We start from the raw sequence: 23,823 nt of genomic DNA, 5'->3' as shown, positions 1-23,823 counted from the left end.
AGCAGGGAAGCATTACATATCTAAATTCCAGTTACACAGAGCCTGAGGTATCTGGGCAATATGGTTCCCTTGGGAACTGTGCCACCACTAGTTGTCCCATCATAAATGAAGCCTAACCTAGCTTTCATGGTGAGCAGACTGACTAGAATGAAGGTATAACACTGTTCCTACCAGCAACAGCTTCCATCTGAAACCCAGATGGAAATATTACCAGATTCCTAAGAGAGCAAATATAGAATCATGCCAAGTCATGACTCACTTCTCCAATTCTGCTTTCTGGACATTCCGCTCATTTTACTCATATAGCCTCTTTTCCATTCTGCAGTCTCTCCACAAACCCAAATCTTTTCCCTCAGTCAATTCTTCAATCTGAAGTTTGGCAGAAAGTTTTACATTTAGCTAACTAAACTTCATAGGCCTCTGCACAGTTTCTTTAGTATGTTTAACTATTGATTAGCCATCAGCAGACCACTTTGGTGAGGCTGCTAGCAGTTTTCCGGATGTTTGCTGATCCAGATTCGGTGAAAGGTCACAAAGTTGATGTCAAAGTTCAAAACTGGCCTGGGCAGCTTCTACCTAGACCTCAGCAGCGGGACATTGATGAGTTAGGAAAGCAGCAATATTTTTGCCACTGTAAAGTAGGGGGCTGAAAAGCAAACAATGACTAGGTATAATCACACTCCTAAGATTAGAAAGTTTACACTATGTCTGAATCCACAGGAACTCAAAAAAGCAAAACAAAAACCAAAAAGTCCATTCAGCCTGCACTTATTTCCCTTTGTGGTAGTAAAGAACTAAATGGTGAGCGAGCGCCTTTAACATAGGCACAAAGAATAAAGTTAGATCTCTCCACCTACTGCTGGTGGAAAGTAAGCCTCTTCCTAGGCTGAAATAGTAGGCTAAAATAAACTGTACTTTGTTGCAGGTTGGACTAGGCTCCTAAGTAACATGCTCCCCAAAACCTAGCTGAGGGCCTTCAAACAGGAGAGACAGTTTAGGCGTATTCTTCATATTTTACTTTGGGGTCTAAGAGTTAGATCCCAATCCTGTAAACCACTTGTGCTTGTGAGCAGTCCTACTTAAGTCTTTTAAGGCTGCAAAGGTTCTGTTGCTCATGAGAATAAAGCTACTCAGGTGTGTGCTTACAGTGTAAGGGCCCAATCCTGCAAACTCTACAGGGCAGAAGTTGTGCTTTTGTCTGTGCTCGTAAAGTGCTTATCACAACAGGGTGCTAATCTTAACTGAGGCTGCTGGGCACAATGGTAAATAGTAGGCACCAAATAATAATACTGAGGCTGCCAAGCATCTGCGTTGGAGCCTCAGTGACAAGAGAAAATTTAAATGAACCATGCGGTATTACTCTACGGAATGAAAGACGCTAAGATTTTATGGGACCTGGCAATTGTTACAGACCAAACGGTGCACACAAACAGGCCAGCCATAGTTTTGTAGAAGAGAACTAACAAAATTATGTTAAGTGATGTCACCACAGCAGCAGACAGAACATAGAAAAAGAACACAAACAGAAGATGGTGAAGCATGAAGAACTTTGCCACAAATTGGAATAATTATGGAAGACTAGAACATGATCAATTCCAATCCTGCAGTGACCCGTGGAAGATATGAACAAGTAGCTTCAAGGACATGTTAAAGGCACAAGACATCATGATCAGTGACCTCCAGAAGATAGCACTCTTAGGGTATGTCTATACTGCAACACTATTTCGAAATAACTAGCGCTATTTTAAAATAACATAGACCGTATCAACACAGCAGGCACTTATTTCAAAATAGTGCCAAAATACTGTCAAGCTGGAGGACTTCTTACTCCGACTCCTGTAACCTCATTGTACAAGGAGTAAGGGAAGTTGAAGGAAGAGTGTTCTATTTCAAAATAAGTGCCGTGTAGACACTCCCTATTTCAAAATAAGCTATTTCGAAATAAGCTACACAATTCACGTAGCTCAATTTGCGTAGCTTATTTCAAGTTAAACCCTGCAGTGTAGATGCACCCTTAGGCAGAGAATTTTAAGGAAAGTCAAAAAGTCAGTCTGAGCATGTACAATGCCAGAGTAATGCACAGGGTTTAACCAACTCCTGACTACCCAAACTTAACAGTGTTTGTGCAAGATCAGAATTCATTGGTAGCTCACAGAATTAAATTTTAGATGTTTGCTTTCCCCATTTTTATGCATAAGAATCTTGTACATTGTGAAGGCTATTTAAAAAATAATCTCCATGATAGTGAGAGATCATTATTACTTACCCATCCACAAGTCCTTGCTGTTTAATAATGCTGTGGGACTCATCCCTAGAGATCCTGCCATGAAACCAGTGCTGTGTCCTATGGATAACTAAGAAGGCATGGAGGGAGAGAAAGGGAAATGGTTAACAGCATTAACATATATTTATTTTTGTCTAGAAAATCATGAAGCAAGACTTTTAAAAAGTGTACATTGTTTAAGATGTGTCAAACACTGAAATCTCTTCAAAGAATAGGATCTACATTCCAGTAAAGCCTCAGGAGTCCAATAGCAAACCTGAGATACCATTTGCAGTGATTTCAATGAAGACATTTTACTGTTTATAGATATAACATAAGGAATTTTGTGACAGCACGTGGTTCCATACATTACTGGAAAAAATATTCTCTCCAGGGACAAAAATGTTTTGATATCTCACACCCAGGCAAGGAAAGTTTGTGGAAAACCCTTTCAAGCCATTCGAGTTATAGAACAGTAAAAACTCTCCCTGTCATCCTTCCAACTTAGAGATACCTCAAAATTAAAATTGACAAAGACACTTACTCCTTTATGGGACTTTAAAATGTATTCCCAAATGAAAAGTCATTCATGTACTAGACAGGAGGGCATTTGCTAAGGTTTCAGCATTCTATATATATATTTAAATAATAGCAGCAAATGTGAAAACTCCCTTCACCCTGCATTCTTCACTTTTACGCATGAAGTAAACTTTTAATCCTCTATAAAGCCAACATGAAGGAGTTCAAACTTTATCTTCCAAAAACCAAGGAGATGAAATGTAAGATAGTAATGCACCATTAAGACTGTAATCTTAATAAGACATTCCAATGTCTTTGGAAAAAAGTCATGTTTACATACAACCAATGTGTTGTTCATATAATAATAAACAATGATGATATAATTTTAAAATCCTATTTAGCTGTTACTATATACAGAACTAATAGTACAATACAGGGAGGGCCAAGGGGAAAGAAGTAGTATCTAACTATTGGATTTTACCCAAACTGTGAAAATATTCATGGGTCTAGATTTGTATAAAATTTAACTTGCAAAATTCAGGAGTGCAACCAAATTTGAGTGCTTTTTTAAAAGAGGAGAGGGAATCCCTTTTATTATAGAGTAACTTAATTCTTAATCTCCTCTCTCAGTAATATTTACACTTGCTGGTATTTACATTGCATATCCTGACATTAGCAATAGACCAGAATTCCACCTTACAATTTAAAACTTTAGAGTGTTTGAAATTAGGATCTAATTTTTACAGCTTTTGGATCCATTTCTATTTTAAACATTCATTTGTTTTGTCCCCAAAAGGCCTCTCCAATTGTCACTACACAATAAAAGTTTACCTGTGCTCAGTGTGGAAGGATGGAGTGGGCTTTGGCTACCTAAGATGTTCATTCTTGTGCTGCGTTTCTGCAGAAGAAATTAGTGAGCATTAAATCCAGACTGAAACCTCGACTTGAGAGAATTAGATCACATGCAGTGCAGATTTAATATACAAGAAACTGGGGCAGGGAAGTTTAATACAATGAAAAGAAAGAGAAAGAAATGCAGCTTTGGGGGAGGGGAGGAGGGCAGGGAGGCTAGTCTACAAGCAGAGGCCCACTTCTGTTGACTTAAAATAGAAGCTGGGTCTTAATAAAACCCTCAAAATGTAGGAAAAAAAGGGGGAGGGGGAGACCTGTCTTATATGCTTCTGCCCAGTCAACAAACTGCGTACTCAATGAAGCACAGTGAGCCTGTCTTCCATACAGCAAGCACTAGCTAGTGCTTCAGGTAATAACTTGCATTCCCTAGCAGACAAGTGTGTGGGGAAAACTTGTACTGCAGCTGTCTGTCCACATGACACTATAAACAAGTTACATCAGTTTTCATTGCAAGAGGTCCTGCCTCTTGTATATTCTGCAGTTAAACTTACTGGGAGCAAGCCATTAGTCACAGCCCCAGCCTCTTCCATGTGGGGAAGCATTTAATTTGACATATTCCTCCTCAGAGACTGGCTTTGCAAACTGGCAGTAAAGTTCTGGTGAGTCTGCTTTCCCCCTCAACCTTCCTCTGGACACTAGGGGGACAGAGAAGCAGTGGTAGAAGGTTGTTGTGAATGTGACAGTTACACTCAAGATGGAAATTGACTCTTTCATATCTGCATGCTTGCAGCGTGAATGTTTCAAGTCCGTGCTAAGCTATACTGTGACCATCACTGCATTAGCTTCATAGTGCACTGTGTGTTCCAGCTATCTATGGGCACTTGTTAAACAGGAAGAGAAAATACTTACCCTCCAAGCATGACCTTCTTCCAGCGCGGCACTCTGTGCTTCAGCAGGATTTTCAATAACTCTTCCTATTTGTCCCGAAAAATCCATTGCTACTAATGAGTTTTCAGATACACTTCGCTGAAAAGGAAATTTTCACTTGTTTCAAAACCGAGGAATAATACAGCTCAATAAACCACTTTTGCTTCCAGCTCTTTTTGTTGATTTCACAAGTATTCTTTTGCAGTTAATGATACACAAAATACAATTTAAATCCTTGATTCTTTCAAATTCACATACTATCATTATAGGAATTTATTTTAAATGTTGGCTCAAAAAAAGTTGAGCGCCAAAATTCCCCATTCTTTCCCCCTTCTTGCAAATCCTCCATATTCTTGCTCTTTTCACAGTAGTTAACTGCATTGTTTCCGCCAGCCAGCTAAAGTACTGCCCATTTTTCACTTAGGATAATGAGGGATCTGGCTTTGGATTGTAACTCTAATACTCTAGCACTTCTACATTCCAATTTCTAATTAAAAAAACTAGGCATAATACAAAGCAATGAAAGCTCAACAACTCTTTCCCTCTTTCACAGTTACTTTGACTTATGGGGAATTCACTTGTACAAAGAAAAAGAGGCATGTAAAAATATGAGTCTTAATAGTCAAAAAGGAAAAACTGAGAGGGTACTTTCTCATGGTCCCTATTTACTTGTGGAATTAGGAAATACTGCACCTGGACAAAGCTCCTCATAACCAGCTGGATTCATGCAAATGCAATTAGGAATAAGTGCTATCCAATTTTTGGTGGGGGTGGAGAGAAGTATTATATGCAACTCCAATGGCTTTCAAAGCTTTTGGAGATTGGGCATCATTATTGAAGGTTACCTAGCATATAGGAAAAAATATATGCTATATAAGTCCATACTTATATGCTATATAAGTCCTTACTTATGGACTTTGACTGCAGACTACTTTTCATTTAAGTCAATTTCAACACATGCAGGAGCAGACCCTAACATTTACTGGATCCTCTTTTGGAAATAATTGTGGATAGCTTATTGGCAGTTTCTGCGCAGTGCACACCAGCAGTTAAAACAAATAGGCTGCTTGGATGTATTAATAAAGGAACAGAGTCTGAACTGGGGAGACAGCATTTCATAAATAGTGTTCTAGTTCTGAGAAGTATGAATTATCAGGCAAGCCACTGTAAATTTTAACACAAGGATGGAGGACCAGCAATATATTTAAAAATAACTTCAGTACTTACAACTGGAGTGGAGAAGTGGGGAAGAACAGTTTTTCTCTGCTGAGGAATTCTGTAGTTCTGGTAGAGCAGCATTCCATACTATAGATCAAGAGGGAAGGAAAATTAGAAATATTCAATTGCATCTCCTCACAGCAACTACAGTACTGTAATGACATCTACATTGGAACTGGTACTGTATGCTTACTTTGGTATTAGAAATAGTCCTGGAGCAAACTGCCTTATGTAATAATGCGTACAAGGTAGATACGGCAGTCAAACATGCATGATAAGTTTATCACAAGGATATCAACTCCACATATACAAGCTAAATAGGCATAAATAGCTTTATCCACACACCCAAATATGAAGCATACATATGCACATGCAGAATCAACTCTGTGTAGCAATTCCTGAAGTAGTGGATGGTGAATGGAGTATCTCAAAGGTTCCCACTACAGTTTTATTCATCCTTGAAAGAGAAGTCGTCTTGGACAGACAGTTTTTGTTGCTCCTCTGCTATAAGGGCTCATCTAGACTATGCTAAAAAGTGTCAAAAGAGGATATGCAAATTCTGCGAGAATTTGCATGTTGTCTTCTGAGCTCACTTTTGAAAGCAGTGTTTTCGAAAGTCAAAGCAGTCAAGATGCGGTTTTTTTCGGGAACCCCTACCTTTTTTTCAAAAAGCCACTTTTCCTTTAAAAATGAGGTTTACGCTGCTTTTTGAAAAGGAGGGGGGTTGCCAAAAAAAAAAAAGTGTCTTGACTACTTTCACTTCTGAAAGCGCCGAAAGTGAGATCAGAAGAACACATGCAAATTCCTGCAGAATTTGCATATCCTCTTTTGACACTTCAGCATAGTCTAGATGAGCCCTAACTTTAGGCAGAGCCCACAGTGATGACTATAAAGTTTGTACAGTCGATTCAATTCTAAGGGATCACTTTTAGCGACTCAGAACTTAAGGGTGAAAGTTGGCATATTCACCATTCTGAAAGCAGATTTTTTAAACAGTTGCGTGAAACTAATTCATTGATTTAGTTATCTGAGAAGAGAGAACACATACTTTCAACTCCCTCCTACCTTTTTAATAATGCAACTTAAAAATAATAGCTCTAAGTAGAAATGTTAATTACTGTTTAAAAGTTAAGCAATTAAACACTATGTTAACTCTGAAGCAGTCCCCCCTGCCCGTGACATGGTGGGCCCAGCTGGCGCAGCCCCCCCGAGCACATCTCAGGGGCTGCTCTGGCAAAGCCAGGCCCGCTGCTCTGTGCTGTGGGCAAGGGGTTGCTTCAGCCGGGCCAGGCAGGGCCTGCTGCACTGCATTGTTAGCGGGGGACTGCTCTGGCCAGGTCAGCCCTCCAGTTAACGGGTCACCTGGTAAGCATGCTGGTAAGGCTCATGCTTTCAAGGTAGCAGGTTAACCCTTTACATCCTAAATGCAATTCTTCATAGGGCTATATGTTCCTTTCAATGGCTGTGATAAGGTGTTTCTACATTGCAAGGATTTTTAGAACACACTTAATGCATGGACCTATGCATTAAATTCTCTTAAGAGACTGCAAATGTTCTACTGGCTTTGTGCCTATGTAGCTTCAGCACAGGGAGTATAATGCAATTTTATGTGTGAAATGAGTAAAGCAGAGCTGTTCTCACAGCACTGAGAGGCAGAGGAGGTGGCAGTACATTCTTCTACTTCTGCCCACCAAAATACCATTTAGAAATCACAGAAAATAGTAAAATAAACAAACTGTACTTTTGGATTTTTGGGGGGTATAGACATATGTATTTTAAGCTTTCCAGTTCACTTTTGAATTTTATGTTAGTGTTACAATATCTTATAATAAAGTTATTTCAACAGGAAGTAATGGTGATATTGTACTTCAATCTCCCTTACAAAAAAAGGATTAGTAACTATGTTACTAATCAAGCAAGACAAAGGTTAGATGCATGTGCAGTTATGACTGTAGAAAAAATATGATCAATTACAATACATGCTATCAGTATTTGACCATGACTTCCGCATGACTTTCACTCTTAAATAATGGCTTCAATTTATTTCATGTCTGGACAGTTTTGATCAAAATTCACCAAAAAGTAATTGAAGGCAGAACTATGATAGTGACATTAAAGAGCCACTTTTGGCTCACTCAGTCTGAGAATTTCTGGTGACTCTTTTACAGCACATATTAAACCAGTGTGATTTAGCCACTGAGGTCTGAATATCACTGATCAGCACAAATCAGATACACATTTTGTATTCAGGATGTGTGTTTTGTTTTTTGTATCCTAGACTGTTCTAGGAACACATTTATCTAGTACAGCCTGTTTTGTATTCACTTCAAAACAGGGAAAGGATTTTCTGTACTGTAATCTACAGAGAAATGTTCTTAAAGATTAACAAGTTAGATAATTTGGAGAGTATTCAAATAAATGAGTTCTGGTTAGGAAAATGAAAGCTTAATGCAATCAGGGCACAGACAATGGGCTGAAAAGTTGTAGTTCCATATGTGCATGTGTGACAGAGCAACTTCGCTGCTGATACAAAAGGTGACTTTTATAACTTACTATTCTAATGTTAGGGCATTACAAACTTGTCTGTACTTTTACTGAATCTTAGGACACAGTAGTCAGTATTTTCATGCATATGGCGCTGGTACAAAAGTACCATACAATCATTTATTTTTATTTAATTAAACAAGATGTGACAGAACAGATCACATCTGCTGTCTAAAACATCAGTTGCAAAAGAAATGGGTTATCTCAGACAACAGGCCTTGCAAAAGTGTTAGGTCCTGGCTTCAAGAGGATGTTAACAGCAAAAAGAAGTCATGTATAGGAACATATTATCAGAAGGAAAAGAGTAGGTAATAAAGAGAACTATTTCACAGTCATTCTAAAATTTTGCTCCTGGAAGCTGCAAGAAAAACATTTATAATTGAGAAATATTTTCTAGAAAATCCTTTGTGTATTTCTGAAACACCGAAGTGGCAAAAACTGGTGAAATGCATACTTCTGAATGTTCAATAATGCAAAACTTCTAATGTAATTGCTATTTAAATAGTAAATTGCCCTATGAAACATCACAGAATCTAAAGACCTTGCTTAACTGATTACTGATGTAAGTATAAGATACCGATATTAATGAGAATTATTTAGCAAAATGTCTGGTACATGCAGCAGCAATTCCCTCATCCAACTCAGGAATACAGGAATCATCATCTCTGCAAAATCTATTAAACAAGCTGATGATTTGTCATAGATATTTACGCTAAAATCTCAGACTTCATCGAACTAAGACACTAACAATAACAGCAGCCAACTCTGACTCTACTCAAGTCTTGGAGATGTTTTCTTAACATTTCAAAGGAAGGAGAAAAAGATAAAAACTAACACAAACTCCCAACACACACGGAGCCAAAAGATTATATTTAAAATCTCTTGTAGTGATTTTACTGGAATACGGAAATGTTCTTTTAATTCAAAATATTAACAATTCCTCTTGGTAATCAACAAATATTTAGATGAGATAGTTCTGGAATGCAGATGGGGGCTAAGTGTTGGGTACAGCAAAATAAAAAAACAGTATCCGGCCTGTACCAACTGACTTGGGCTTACACAGCTGAGGCTTTGGGGCTGTTTCATTGCTGCTGCGACTCTGCTGGGTAGGAGGGTCCAGGACTCCCAGAGTTCCAGTCTAAGCCTGGAAGTCTACACTGCAGCAAAATATCACCATAGACTGAGTTGGTTGTCATGGGCCATCCCCGGGTTTTTCTTTTGTGTAGATCAGTGGTTCCCAAATTTTTTGGCATCACGCCCCCCTTTTGATTTTTGAGAAACCCTCATGCCTCCCCTCCCAAAAAAATAGCAGCAAAACTTGGGGTGGGATTGACAGGGGTGTGTGTGGCTGGGTTGCCTCGTACCCTCCCTGGAATTTCTTCACACACCCCAGTATGGGAACCCATGGTGTAGATATACCCACTGATAAAACAGAAAAAATAGCAGGAGTTAACTGGATTTAAGATTCTTAATATTCATTAATTGGTCTTTCTTAAGAAGACCCGTAAATGGCTTCTAAGTAACTGATTTAAATACTTCCTTTGATGTATTACGATTTATTAAAAATTATAATTGAGCAAAGTAAACTATCTGCTATTCCTAAACATCAACAGGAGTCACATGCCTAAAACAAATTTTGTGCACATTTATAAACTATCTTGATTATCCTCTAAAACGGGATTCACAGCCACTTTAGGAATAAGACTATGGTCTCAATTTACCAAGAGAAAAGTGGCTCCAGCAAAAAAAAAACAATTCTCAAGGGTGTAATATCTGCTCTCCTACAAGAATGGCATTCAGAAGAGATTGTAATGGAAGTAGCCAGTTTATTATTAGTGTTCCGTCTTTGGTTTTCTTCTCCTTTTCAAAATAATAAAATAGGCAAGGTTAATAATTGTGATTATTTTGTTTGGCTATAACAATGGTGTCCCTAAAGTATGTAGAAGAACCTCTGTGACTAAACAGTGGAAGCCACATCCTTGAATTGGCCACCAAATCTTGTTTCTCAAGACTAAATATTGAGAGGATAAAATTATGTGGTACTCAACACAAAAATTTAAAAATATCACTTTCTACCCTTCTTGTCAGGAAATGAGCCAGGCCTAAAGACTGGCCACACAAACGTTTGAAACTGAGAGGTAGGTCTGGGAATAACAGTATAGCAGAATAAGGTAAATATATGACTATGTCCTTCTGTGTACTCTGCAATACTTTCTGGCAAATATCAAGTGTGAGGGACTGTTTTGCCACTAATAACTGATTACAACTGATTATAATATTAACCTCAGATATTGCAGAATAATCCTGCAGGTAAACTGATGCTACTGGAGCACTGCAGTTGTTAAATACTGTATTTCCTGTTTAGCCTCAGGAGTATACAACAGTGATTCACCCCAGCATCAAATCACCCTTTTGGCTGTGACTTGACATTGCGTTTGGGGATGCTATAAATGCATTAACTAAAATCTAGGGAAGTGATGGACAACCTATAGCCAGCATGCAGCTCATCAGAACCGCCAGAGAGCTTGTGTACACAGGTATGGCCACTCACAATGCTCACTGGCTGTGGTTCACCGTTCCTGGCCGATGACAGCTACAGGAAGTGGTACAGGATCGAGAGACTTGATGGCCACCACTTTCTGCATTTCCCATTGGCCATGTGGTATGTTGTCCACCACTGATGTCGGGCATACATTTTAACAGTTTACAACAAGTGATTTTGACTAGGCCAGATGTTGAATCATGTTTTATTAGAAGCCACGCCAAAAAGACTGCAAAAGACCACCACTGTTTTAAAAGTCAGTTTGTCTCCGGAAACAGCAAACAAAAAATCAAGAACAGGACACTTGACAGTATCTAATACTAGTTAAAATCACTAGTATTAATGAGCCTAAAAACTATTTTTGAGAGGTTCTACTCTGGCATAATGAGTTTAAAATCAGTGACTGTTTTCATTGCACATATAAATAAAACACAATCCTGGCATGGCAAAATATGACGTATATATTTGCCTCCAATGAAAACAATCTAAACCAGTGGTTACAAGCTTCTGAGTAAAAGCTGTATGCAGTATTTTACTTTCCAAACTTGAAGTATCTGCTGCAGAACACAGTTGATCTTAGGGTATATAAGTAGTTCAATCAGAGTAGTTAGAGATTTCTTCATAAAAATATTGCCTTGTTTATTCAGTGCACAATAGTATGGGAAAACTGAAATCTCTCAAGAATTTGAAGACAGCTGCAGACCTAGCCTAATTTAGATTATGAGAAATATGGTACCTTGAGAAGTCTAAATGCAGTCATCCAACATGTTCTACTCTGCTCATCTTCCGCACACAGCAACCTCAATTCCTTAGTTTCATTTCTCACTCTGTTGGGCTACAAAATGTAAGAGGGAATTCAGTTACATTTAAGAGGAAAGCAACAGCGCTTGATAAAAAAAAGGCAGTCACAGAGAGTAAGAAAACTGGAAGCATTTGTCAAGAAAATACTCATTTCACATTGAACTTGTGTCTAGTAGAGGCTAAAATATATCGGAAAAGAAAAGTCTAGAACCAACTTCCCTGACGAGTCCCCAGTAGAAAAGGAGTGGTCAGTTTGTAACCTTTGCCGTCTTACAACATTCTGCCACTCTAACATATTGTGGCTCAGGTTATAAAGACACTTTACAATTTAAGAAAACTAATCCTCAAAATAATCCCTAAAATAAAAAAGTCAGCCCCATTTTAAAGATGGGAAATTGGTGACAAACTGACTCATCCAAAGTCAGACATGGAGTCTACAGCAGAAATGGACGTGGGTACCAGATCCCCCTTAACATCACCACTCTCAGATACTATTATCTTATTTGTTAAGTGTTTTTTCTGTATTCTTACTGTTAAGATTAATACATTATTTTGACGTTTGGCTCTGACCACAGGAAATGAGGAAGACTGTGGGTAATGGAAAAAAAAGTTGGAGTTTATATTTTTGATAGGTAAATTTAACTGACAAATATCCATTCCAATAGCTCCTGCTATCCCCTCTGCAGATGACATGAAGGCAGAAATACTACTGCTGGTGCTACCGGTGTTCCCTCTAAGCTGCATGAACGAAACTGACTGGGCGGGGATGATTAATCACCTGTGAAACTGTGCTGCCCTGCCGCTTAGATGGAACACTGGGAGTTACCCATACCTCTGCAGACAAGAGGCCAGAGAACATCAGGCGTGCCATGTGAGGAACTGCAGACATTGTGTTATAGATACCCACAGCAGAGGGGAGGAGAGCTCTATCCCATCTCCTCAATGCCTTTACAAATGGCTTTTTCTAATTAAATCAGTATGGCTCCATTAGCCATCCTGCCTTACCCAGGGAGAGCGTTTATCTCTAGCTAAACAGTACTGCTCCACTACAACCCATCACAACACAAACAAAAGCAGCTCTCAGGCCTGTCCCCCGCCCCTGCTCATCCTCCACTCAGATTTTCTCATGGGTCCTATAACATGGAGGCATACTATAGGCCGCCTTGTTTTCAACACATAGACAATGAACATAAGAACATAAAAACGGCCGTACTGGGTCAGACCAAAGGTCCTTCTAGCCCAGTATCCTGTCTACCGACAGTGGCCAGCACCAGGTGCCCCAGAGAGGGTGGACCGAAGACAATGATCGAGCGATTTGTCTCCTGCCATCTCTCTCCAGCCTCTGAAAAACAGAAGCCAAGGACACCGTGTTATCCCCTGGCTAATAGCCTTTTATGGACCTAACTTCCATGAAATTATCTAGCTTCTCTTTAAACTCGATTATAGTCCTAGCCTTCACAGCCTCCTCTGGCAAGGAGTTCCACAGGTTGACTACGCTCTGTGTGAAGAAGAACTTTCTTTTATTCGTTTTAAACCTGCTACCCATTAATTTCATTTGGTGTCCTCTAGTTCTTCTATTTAGGGAACTAATAAATAACTTTTCTTCATCGGCCCTCTCCACACCACTCGTGATTTTATATACCTCTATCATATCCCCCCTCAGTCTCCTCTTTTCTAAACTGAAAAGTCCCAGTCGCTTTAACCTCTCCTGATATGGGACCCACTCCAAACCCTTAATCATTTTAGTTGCCCTTTTCTGAACCCTTTCCAAGGCCAAAATATCTTTTTTGAGGTGAGGAGACCACATCTGTACACAGTATTCAAGATGTGGGCGTACCATAGTTTTATACAGGGGCAGTAAGATATTCTGTGTCTTATTTTCTATCCCTTTCCTAATAATTCCTATCAACCTATTTGCCTTTTTGACCGCCACTGCACACTGCATGGAAGTTTTCAGAGAACTGTCCACGATAACTCCAAGATCCCTTTCCTGATTTGTCATAGCCAAATTAGCCCCCATCATACTGTACATATAGTTGGGGTTATTTTTCCCAATGTGCATTACTTTACACTTATCCACATTAAATTTCATTTGCCATTTGCTGCCCAATCACTGAGTTTGGTGAGATCTTCTTGGGAGTCCCTCACAGTCTGCTTCTGTCTTGACTATCTGAAACAGTTTGGTATCATCCGCAAACTTTACTACCTCACTGCTTACCCCTTTCTCGAGATCATTTATGAATAAGTTGAAAAGGATTGGTCCCAGGACTGACCCTTGGGGTACACCACTAGTTACCCCTCTCCAATCTGAAAATTTACCATTTATTCCTACCCATTGTTTCCTGTCTTTTAACCAGTTTGCAATCCAAGAAAGGACCTTCCCTCTTATCCCATGGCCATGTAATTTACACAAGAGCCTTTGGTGAGGGACCTTGTCAAAGGCTTTCTGAAAATCCAAGTAACTATATTTACTGGATACCCCTTATCCGCATGCTTGTTAACCCCTTCAAAGAACTCTAACAGATTAGTAAGACAGGATTTCCCTTTACAGAAACCATGTTGACTTTTGTCCAACAAATTATGTTCTTCTACATGCTTCACAATGGTATTCTTTACTATTGTTTCGACTAATTTGCCCGGTACTGAAGTTAGACTTACCGGTCTGTAATTGCCAGGATCGCCTCTAGAGCCCTTTTTAAATATTGGTGTCACATTGGCTACCTTCCAGTCACTAGGCACGGAAGCCGATTTAAAGGATAGGTTACAAACCACAGATAATAGTTCAGCAATTTCCCATCTGAGTTCTTTTAGAACCCTTGGATGAGGGCTTAGGTGCTGTAAAAATCTTACCAGATATGTTGGTAACAACAATGAAAAAGAGGGATGCACACTGACTTTTGTCTAAACACAAAAGCTAGCCTGGTTTAGTTAATAACAGTACAATCCCCAGCCTAGAAGGAATTAGAATCCTTCTTATAAGTATATCTCATTCCGCTTCCTGAATAAGCTACACAAATATGAGTATCTTTTTCCTGGTATAACTGCAATGACTCCGGTGGTTTATAAAATAAAACTTTATTGGTTAAAAAAATTAATTGTCTCCCTAACTGGCACAGACATACCAGTACAAAAACTGCAGGCATGCCAGACTTAAGAGTTAAAAACAGACTTCTGAAGACTTTACTCTTCATTTTTCAAACTGACTTTCTCCTTTAAAGCAAAGAAGCTATTTGTCCTATTGCTGAAATTACTTCTGTTTAGTATATGAGCCTCTGCTATGTAATTTGGGCACTCGCTCTCATAAGCAGCTTTCCTTTTCACCATGATTAAGATATGAAAAGCAGAGATTATATGTTAAAGTCTGGAGCAAGGTTGTGAACACCAACACCCTTTAAGAGGCTCACTACTTGACAGGAGTTAGATGATATTATACTCAAACCTGCCAGTCCAAAAGATGTTCTGGGTTTTCAAAACATAGAAGCACTGATATTTACAATAATCCCACACAGAAATTGAACATCCATGTACCTCGGATTATATTTTTAAAGTTTGAGGGCCCTCTCACGTCACTTTAACATCAGAGCTTCTGAAACCCCAGAGTAAGACCCACGTGTACAATTCTAGGTTTCCCATTGTGGAACATGAGGTCTTGTCTGCTCAACTATTTGAAAAAGCCATTGACTTTTACATTTAAATAAATTTAAAGTTGACAGCATCATTTAAACAAAAAAATCATATATTAGTATATGCACAACCTGGAACAACTGTCATTCTTACTTGATTTGCTGCTGCGCAAGTTGTATTCCTTATGGTCAGACTATGCTGCCCTCCTACCCTCACTTTCCCACTGCCTGACTCCCCCTGCATAGTAACAGACTCCAAAAGTCTTTCTGAAGTCAACAGGATTACTTGGTGAGAAAACGTCCAATCCTAGTGAATAAGGGCATCACAAATTTGCTAAAAAAAATGTCTGATGATGTCAGTTCCACCTTGGGATCAAGTTAATGAGAAGAATTACCTTTACACAAAATCCATAGTCTGTGGGAGCATTATACAATTTCTTGCCTGCTATCAATGAGAAGATATTGCTGTCTTCTAGGTCAGCTAACAACTGCAAGTGTCTTGGCTCCTGCGGAAATAATGTACCTTTTAAATGGTTGGATTAACTCACTGAAACATTTTAGTGCCATACCATCTCTGAAGAATAACATCCATCAGAGGGCAGTGTACGCACATTTAAACTGCCTCTCTCTAAGCACGCGAAGTTTTATTTAATATACAATAAAAATTAACCATTTGCCCTCTTCAAACTGGTTATGAATTTATAAACAAAGCCAATATTGTTCTCAGGATACATACTGACAAATTGATCTGTATGTCTAAGATATTTGCTTGCAAGGGAAATGCCATGAAACCAAAAACAAAAACCAAAAAGTATTAACCACCCAAAGCCACACAACAGTAGGAGAAAAGAGGAGGTTTATACTGAAAGTTGACAGTTACATCCCGCTACAATAATAAATGATGCTTAAATTCGTTCTGATTAATGTTAATTTGTTTTTCAAATGTAATAATTAATTTGTAACTAAATTAAGCCTTTAGTTACCATCTAAATAAACCCATAAGAAGGTCACTTATGAAGCAAGTGTCTTCTTCCTCATCCCTAATCTCTCATTTAATGCAACTTTGGTAGCCACTTATATCTTTTTATATATTAAAAACATACGTCTTTATGAGTATATTATTATTATAATAAAAAAAATTCAGATATGTAAATTTGAAGGTATGAACTAACCTATCTGGTTTGCTACTTGCCCATAATTTAATGTATTGTTTTGTTAAGAGAAAACTCTGTGAAAACTTTTATATTAAAAAAATCTACTGCACATAGAAATTCATTTTCAATACCAACAATTTTAATAGGTGAATTCTTAAAAATATATTTAAATTACCTTTGAAGTTCCTTTTGTGGAGCAATAAAGTCCTGATCTTCTCAAACATACATATAATTTCTTCCATGATTTCCTACCCAACTCTTTCACATGCAAAAAACCTTGAATTTCAGGGCAGCTACTGGAGTTTAAAAAGTTCTGTTGGAGAGGAAAATTAAAAGTTTTATGATTATGTACCATAAACACTGACAAATCTAACAGCAGCCCTGGAGCAAGAAGAAGTCAATCACACTCACTGACTTAGACTTAATGTCCCCGAGTAAGAGCTAGGAATGTAAGTGACTAGTCGACACACTAGTTGACAAATCACTTCCCCTCCCCCTTGCTGCCTCTATCAAAAAGAGGCAGCAAGAGGAATGGGGGAGAAGAGGAGGTACTGGGGGGAGCTGGCTTATAAACTAGTTCCCACCACTCCAACTCCGTGGGAGGGGGCAAGGGTGCACCTGCTGGGGCTCTTGTACATTTCAAAGGCACAACACCGCCTTCTGACTTTAAAATGTAGCAAGAGCCCACTGGGCTGTTGCTACATTTCAAAGTGGAAGCACCCTTATCGACTAACTGAATTCCATCAACTATTCGATTAGTTGATTAATCTAATTTTAACATCTCTACTAAGAGCTGCTATCTTATTTTAAAGCAAAGTTAATCAACATGCACCAGGAAACTTTTGGTGCATGGCAACTGGGTTCATGTGGACAATTAGTGTCCACAAAATCTATGCTGTTGTATCTTGTTTACCAGGCAACAAAGACTGAGGCCTCCAAAGGGCTAACCATTCTTCCATATTTCTGTTCCTCTTGCACTGATGAATACAAACTGATGTTTCAAAGCAACATTTACCTAGCACAGTCATAGGCAGCCACAGGCACTGACTCTGTGGGTGCTCTGGGGCTAGAGCAGCTACAGGGAAAAATGTAATGGGTGGTCAAACACCCACTGGCAGGCAAGCACCTCCCTCTCCCCCAGTGCTTCTTGTCCACTGATCGCTCTGCTACTCATCTCCTCCACTTCCCTTCCAGGGCCTTCTGCCAGCTACAAACAGCTGTTTCATCGTATTCTGGTCAACTAGGGGCAGGTGGAGGGAGGAGGAAGTGGGGTACGGCACACTCAGAGAAAAAGGTGAGCCAGGAGCTTGGAAGAAGGGGTAGAATGGAGTGGGATGAGGATTTGGGGTGCAGGGAGGGAGTGTCTAGTACCCTCAGCTAGAGGAGAACTTGGCACCTATGCAAGCAGCTTATTAATTCTAAGAAACCCAAAAGCCATAAGAAAATGCACCAGCAAGTGTAGCTTGGAAACTGACTGGAATGCAAAACTTCATCCAGCAAATTTAGGTAATGAACAGCCAATTTATGGATTATCCACTTCAAATTCATATCCTACGTACCCCCCTCTGCTCCGCCTGGTGATACGGACAGGCAGCAGAACATTTCATACTCAGTAACTCAAATATACCACATTTAACAGATTCTTACCCAGAAATATTTTGAAAAATTAGGTTGATATGCTATTCCTAACTTATCTAGAGACGCTAGAATAGGAACTAATGGGAACAGTTTAATGTGCATTCAGGCACATAAATCACAGAAACCTAGGACTGGCTGAGGTAGTAATGTAGTACTGTTATCCGATCTTTTAATTTAAAGCACCTTCAAGTACATTCATTTGCTGCAATGCCATCATTTGGTAGGAATTTTCTCTGAACACGTTTGAATTTTGTTGATACAGGTCTTCCATTTAAAACTACTGATTACCAGTTGGGTAAGACCAGGGCTACTGAGCTCAGGACCTTTTTGGCCTCAAATTCTCAGTCTTCCACCTGAAGTGCTTCTCCTGGAAGCTATTGCTATGTTCTCTTCTCACTTTGTGCAATATCATATAAATCAAGAGTAAACCCAGTGAAGTTAGCGGGAGTTGTTAAGCATTCAGCACTTTAGAAGACAGGTCACTTATGTAAGTGCCTAACTTTTAGGTTACATAGTTTGAAAATACTAGTCAATTTAGAAATACATGTGTAAGTAGAGTGCAGATTAGACATGAAAATCTGTCTAATCCAGAGACAGCCATTGGAAGAAGCCAGTCAGTTAGGACTTAACGTTTCATGGCCTTTGAATATTACATAGATGACAATTTTTAAAAATATTGTTTTCTCTTGGTTTTTATTTGCTTGGCAAAAATAAGCCATATTATGAGATAAAATATCTTGTAGGTCAATAACTGCTTCTTTCAGTATGCTCAGCACGTGCTCTGTTAATATTGCTATAACATACTCCTTTATAAAAGCATAGGACTATTTTGAACTGAATAAAAACCTAGAATTATTTTGAACTGAATGAAGTGTATTATATTTATGCAGCATTGTTCTAAAAGGTGTATATGTGTGTGTAGAATAATAATAAATAATAATACAAAACTTTAGGAAAGCATCTATCATTCATTTCTTTTCTCCTATCTGCCTTAGTGCCATTCAGAATATTAAACAATTGGTTTTAATCTTGTTTTGTATGTATATTTTTAGTTATTTTTATAAGAAAGATTGATTCTTTCTAATATAATCACTGACATACGTTTATGTGAAAGCAAATAAAGTTTACACTAAATTTGGTGTAATCATTAGGAGACACTATTTTTACACACATTTATTAAAGCAGTTATATAGCTTAACACATTTATTCACAATCTTAATTTTTATGTTTTATTATGTTAGCAAATGGTGATCCACTCCTTTCTCATTTACTAGACACTGATGTTTTTTATTTGGGATTTCTTTCAGACCATGTTTGGACAGAAATTGTCATGTAATTAAAAATTTACAAAACCAACATTTGAAAATTGATTTAGTTAAATAAAACTACCATAAATTTGCTGACTATATAAGAAGGTAAAGAAGTTTATCATAAACGAGTTTTGCATTTAAAATTATTTTGTGAAACAAGGGAAATATTAACAGTTACTGAACAGATGATTGTTTCCGGTCGCCATGGTTCAGATTTCTAAAGGTATTCAGGTACTGAAAGATGTAGAAAGTTAACCAGTGGGACATTTGCAAAGTACCTAAGATGATGAGATAATTAACTCCCACATCTGGGGGGAGTGGCATAGGCTAGATGTCTGTCTACATACACAGGGTCTCAGCTAAGACTGTACTTAGGTAGGTATCCTGTCCTACCAACCAGGCTGCAACAATTACACTGCTATTTTTAGATTTCCTGATCTGGGAAGTATACCTTTAGCTGCTCTGCAGTTGTGACATGTGTGGTCAGCAAACTGACATTTATCACATTCCCACAGAACACTGCAACAGCTTAGCCATCATTGGCACTACCAAGAGCAGCAGCCCTTGGTAATGCCAGATGGCAATTTAGTGGGCATATGAAAACTAACAGTTAGTGTTTATAGTTATTTAAAATCTAAATTAAGCTGGTTAAAATCTGCCAAAAAATTGAACATTATGAACATGCACTCTTTTCCTGGTCACATTTCCAGTCCTCTCATCTTCTTCCCTTGTCCTTTATAAAGACTACTTTAGCACAATGTCTTAGAATACCTGCAAAAGTTGTGATTGTGGGATGCTGCCATTTGATTGCTGACACCAAGCAACCATCTGCTCTGGAAAGAAATTCTACAAGGGGGGGAAAAAAAGACATGTTGGAGTCAGAATGCATTTACATACTTCTGGTTAGTTAGTGCATAGATGGACTAGATCAGAAGGATCTTTTCCAATCTCCACCATCTATGATTATTAATTCTAATTGAATTAAAGACTTCCTTATGTTATGTGTGATGCTAAGCTTTCAAGTCTAATTTACTTCCTTTCTTCCCTCCTACAAAATACCCCAACTACACTGATGTGGCTTTTTTTAAAAAAATGAAATTTTGAAATATTTTATAAGTACATTTCTCCATGTGTGAAATTAAGGATAAATTTTTATCTTCTATAAAGAACATTCTTCTCCTTTCTCTACAACAGAAAACTCAATCTAAGATCGCTTTTGAAGTAGGGTCAGGAGTTTGGACAGTGGTGGGAAACCTCCGGTCCATGGGCTGCAAGCAGCTCATCAGGCTAAGTCACTGGTGGGCTGACAGATAGGTTGTTTACCTTGCGCTCAACAGGTGTGGCCACCCGCAGCTTCCACTGGCCACAGTTCAGTGTTCCCAGCCAATAGGAGCTATAGGAAGCAGAAGCCAGCAAGTCCTTGCACCCAGTAGCACTTCCCGCAGCTCTATTGGCCAGGAATGGTGAAACAGCCAGTGGAAGCTGCAGGTGGCAGAACCTGCGGATGTCAAGTAAACAATCTGCCTGGTGGACTGCCAGTGGTTTACCCTGATGAGCTGTGTGCAACCCATGGGCTACAGGTCTCCCATCAAATTAGGAATTAAGAGACTTTTGTTTGGAGCAATGGAGGGAAAGGATGGTACTGTGGTTAGGGATCTAGCTGAGGAGCTTGGAGACCTAAATTATTGACCCTACTGCACCAGAGACTTTCTGTGAGGCTATGGGCAAGTCACTTAGCTTCTCTGTGCTGTAGCTCCCAACGGGTAAAATGGGGACAATAGTACCTCCTTCAGAGGGTGTAATGAGGAAAACTATATTAAGGAATGTGAGATGCTCAGGTACTACAGAAATGGGTTTGTGACTGTGTGCTCTTAAATACTTTAAAATAGTTGTTTTCTCTCTATAACCGAAGTACTATTCTATGTTGTATTAGGTTGGAGTCGTGAATTGTTCAGTTTCAGCAGAATCAATCATATTAATTACCCAAACTTTAATTATGAAAAAGCATTGATGTGTAACTGTCAGGGCTTTTTCCCCCACCATTTGCTTAGCAACTCTGCTTCAAATCTTGACACTTTTCAATCTATCAAGACAAAACCCCTTTTAAAATCTTTTCCAATACATTGACTGTGCTCAGGGCAATGTTAATGTACTTCTCATAACGAACAGTTAGCTAAAAAGTCTTCCAGGAAAATGAATACGAATTTTGAGCACACACACATAACACAAGACCTGCAAATTTGCTACAGCGTTCCCTGATGCACACACTAGATATTAACAAGTTCTAAGTAAACACCCGTTCCTCTTACATAATTGTCATTGCACCACAATTATTCATTTTAAAACCAAGTATCTTGTGTCACAGTAACATGGTGTTTCCAGATCCTCTGAGCACTGTACAGATGCTCAATATTATGATCTCATTATTTACCACGAATTATGCATCAAAGTCAAAACAACTTAATATTCAAATTAGGGATGTTAAATATCAGTTAATTGAGTAGTTGAATAACCTCGTTAATTATTATTGGTTAGTCGACTATTATATAGCCCCTGCGGGTAGGGCCAGTAGCCAGTGTGCTCCAGCCTCACTCTCGAGGAGCCCTTTGACACCCCGCTGCTGCCTCTGCCTCGGAGTGCCAGGCAGGAGCTGGTCTGTGAGGGGAGCCAGTTTTAAAACCAGCTCCCCTCATGTACCAGCTGCCTGTCACCCTGTAGTGCTGCCTCTGATAAAGAGGCAGCAGCGTGGGGTGGCAGCAGCCCTTGTCTGGGAGGGGAAGAGGGTGGATCTGAGCTCCTGTACACAGCACTAGTCAGAACTGAACTGGGCTACCTGCCCACCTGGCTCCTAATACACTTTAAATGTAGAGCCACAGTGGTGGTAGTTCCCGGACCCATCACAACCCTGGACTGCCAGGCTGCTGGTCAGCCTGCTAAAAAATGTACTGGGGGCAGGGAGAGAATGCATGTAGTCTATAGCACTAACATATATACTTTTGCTTGTCGGTTAATTGACCACACTATTACATTCCTAATTCAAATGATTATCTTATTCCAGACTTCCTCTTCCTATCCAAATTTTTGTACCACATTTTAAAATGTCTTGCACCTAAGTGCCTTGGTGTACTGTATGATATACTTGCGGTAGACATTAATTACATTATGTTACTCTTTGCACTATTAATCATTGTTAAAACACTGAATGCATGGTAGCTATAAAACAAAATTAAGAATTTGCCAACAAGCTAAATGGCAATAAAATCTATTGAATCTATTCATTCTACTTTAGCTAATAAAAGTCTCATTCTTCAAGGCACTAATAGATTGAAGGTGAAAGAGGAATCACCCTCACCATCATATAATTAACCAGGTGAATTATGACAATTAAATGTTCTGTCTTCCAAAAGTACTGGCTAACACCAGATGCTTATATTTGACTGAATGGACTACTGCAGAGGTTTTTAAACTTTGGGTTGCAGCTTATATAGGCAAGCTGCTAGCTGGCCTCAAGATGCTTTGTTTACCTGCATCTCTGCGGGTACAGGTGATCGCAGCTCCCATTGGTCCCAGATTGCTGTTCAGACAGTGGGAGCTGAGGGAAGCATCTTGAGGCCAACTAGCGGCTTGCCCTTACAAACTGCGACCCGGATTTTGAAAACCCGGGACTAGTGACCTGATCTTGTACAAAAAAAAAGAATGAAGCATCATTTGAACATGGGATTAGAAGCCAAACTTCATGGGTTCTGTTCTTAGCTTTGCTACCAACTTAAGTAAATCACTTAAATAAATGTGTTAGCTAAACAGTTGGTGAACTGAGGTAATGTTTCTGTAACACATGGTGTGGCAAGACGTAAGGTTAAAGCTCTCTGAGATTATCAGGTAAAAAGTACTACTGAAATACAAAGGTTATAAATCATGTATGTTCCACCCAGATATTTCAAGGTATCATGTTTGGCAAACTGCCCCAACCATTTGCAGATCCAACTGCTAGTGCACACAACTAAGGTTCGCACCCATTGAACCATGTCTGTACAAGTATGAAAATCTGGTTCCAAATAAGCTTAACATGATTGCTGTACTGTTCAAAATCACAACAGCTTTTAGGTTCTTACAGTGCTAGCATTAGTTTCGGTGATATAATACAAAATGAACGGAAGTTTCATAGGCAGAAGGGAGGGGATGAAAAGCAGAGGCAGAGTTATTTTCATCAGGACAGGAGATAGCAACCCACTAGAAAACAGTAATATGCCTACCTATAATTAACCCCCATTCAACATACATACTGATACACAGGGAAAATAATCAGGTATGAGAAGTACCTTAGAGGTTACCCACAGCTTTCTTCATTACTGACAAAAGCTACAGGTCTAGATAGTCATATTATTAGGACAACTGGCTTCATATCAATAACTTTCAGGACGATGACCAAGTT

General features: G+C 39.0%; 1 protein-coding gene across 4 annotated transcripts in view; it reads right to left on the bottom strand.

The window, feature by feature from the left end:
- GRB10 (growth factor receptor bound protein 10) overlaps positions 1-23,823 on the bottom strand; it is a 202,891-nt gene that overhangs the window by 7,180 nt on the left and 171,888 nt on the right. For all 4 annotated transcript variants that reach the window (XM_006136362.3, XM_075921668.2, XM_006136363.5 and 1 more), the window contains 8 exons: positions 20,163-20,237; positions 16,619-16,756; positions 15,685-15,795; positions 11,602-11,700; positions 5,789-5,866; positions 4,544-4,660; positions 3,614-3,680; positions 2,267-2,354 (listed from right to left, as the gene is read on the bottom strand). In XM_006136362.3, coding sequence (XP_006136424.3) covers positions 2,267-2,354; positions 3,614-3,680; positions 4,544-4,660; positions 5,789-5,866; positions 11,602-11,700; positions 15,685-15,795; positions 16,619-16,756; positions 20,163-20,237 — 773 coding nt within the window. The remainder of the gene's footprint in view (positions 1-2,266; positions 2,355-3,613; positions 3,681-4,543; positions 4,661-5,788; positions 5,867-11,601; positions 11,701-15,684; positions 15,796-16,618; positions 16,757-20,162; positions 20,238-23,823) is intronic.

Source organism: Pelodiscus sinensis, chromosome 2, assembly GCF_052426305.1.
Source record: "Pelodiscus sinensis isolate ZL-2025 chromosome 2, ASM5242630v1, whole genome shotgun sequence".
NCBI lineage: Eukaryota > Metazoa > Chordata > Testudines > Trionychidae > Pelodiscus > Pelodiscus sinensis.
The sequence above is the reverse complement of the archived record's forward strand: the minus strand, read 5'-3'. Positions and strand labels throughout refer to the sequence as shown.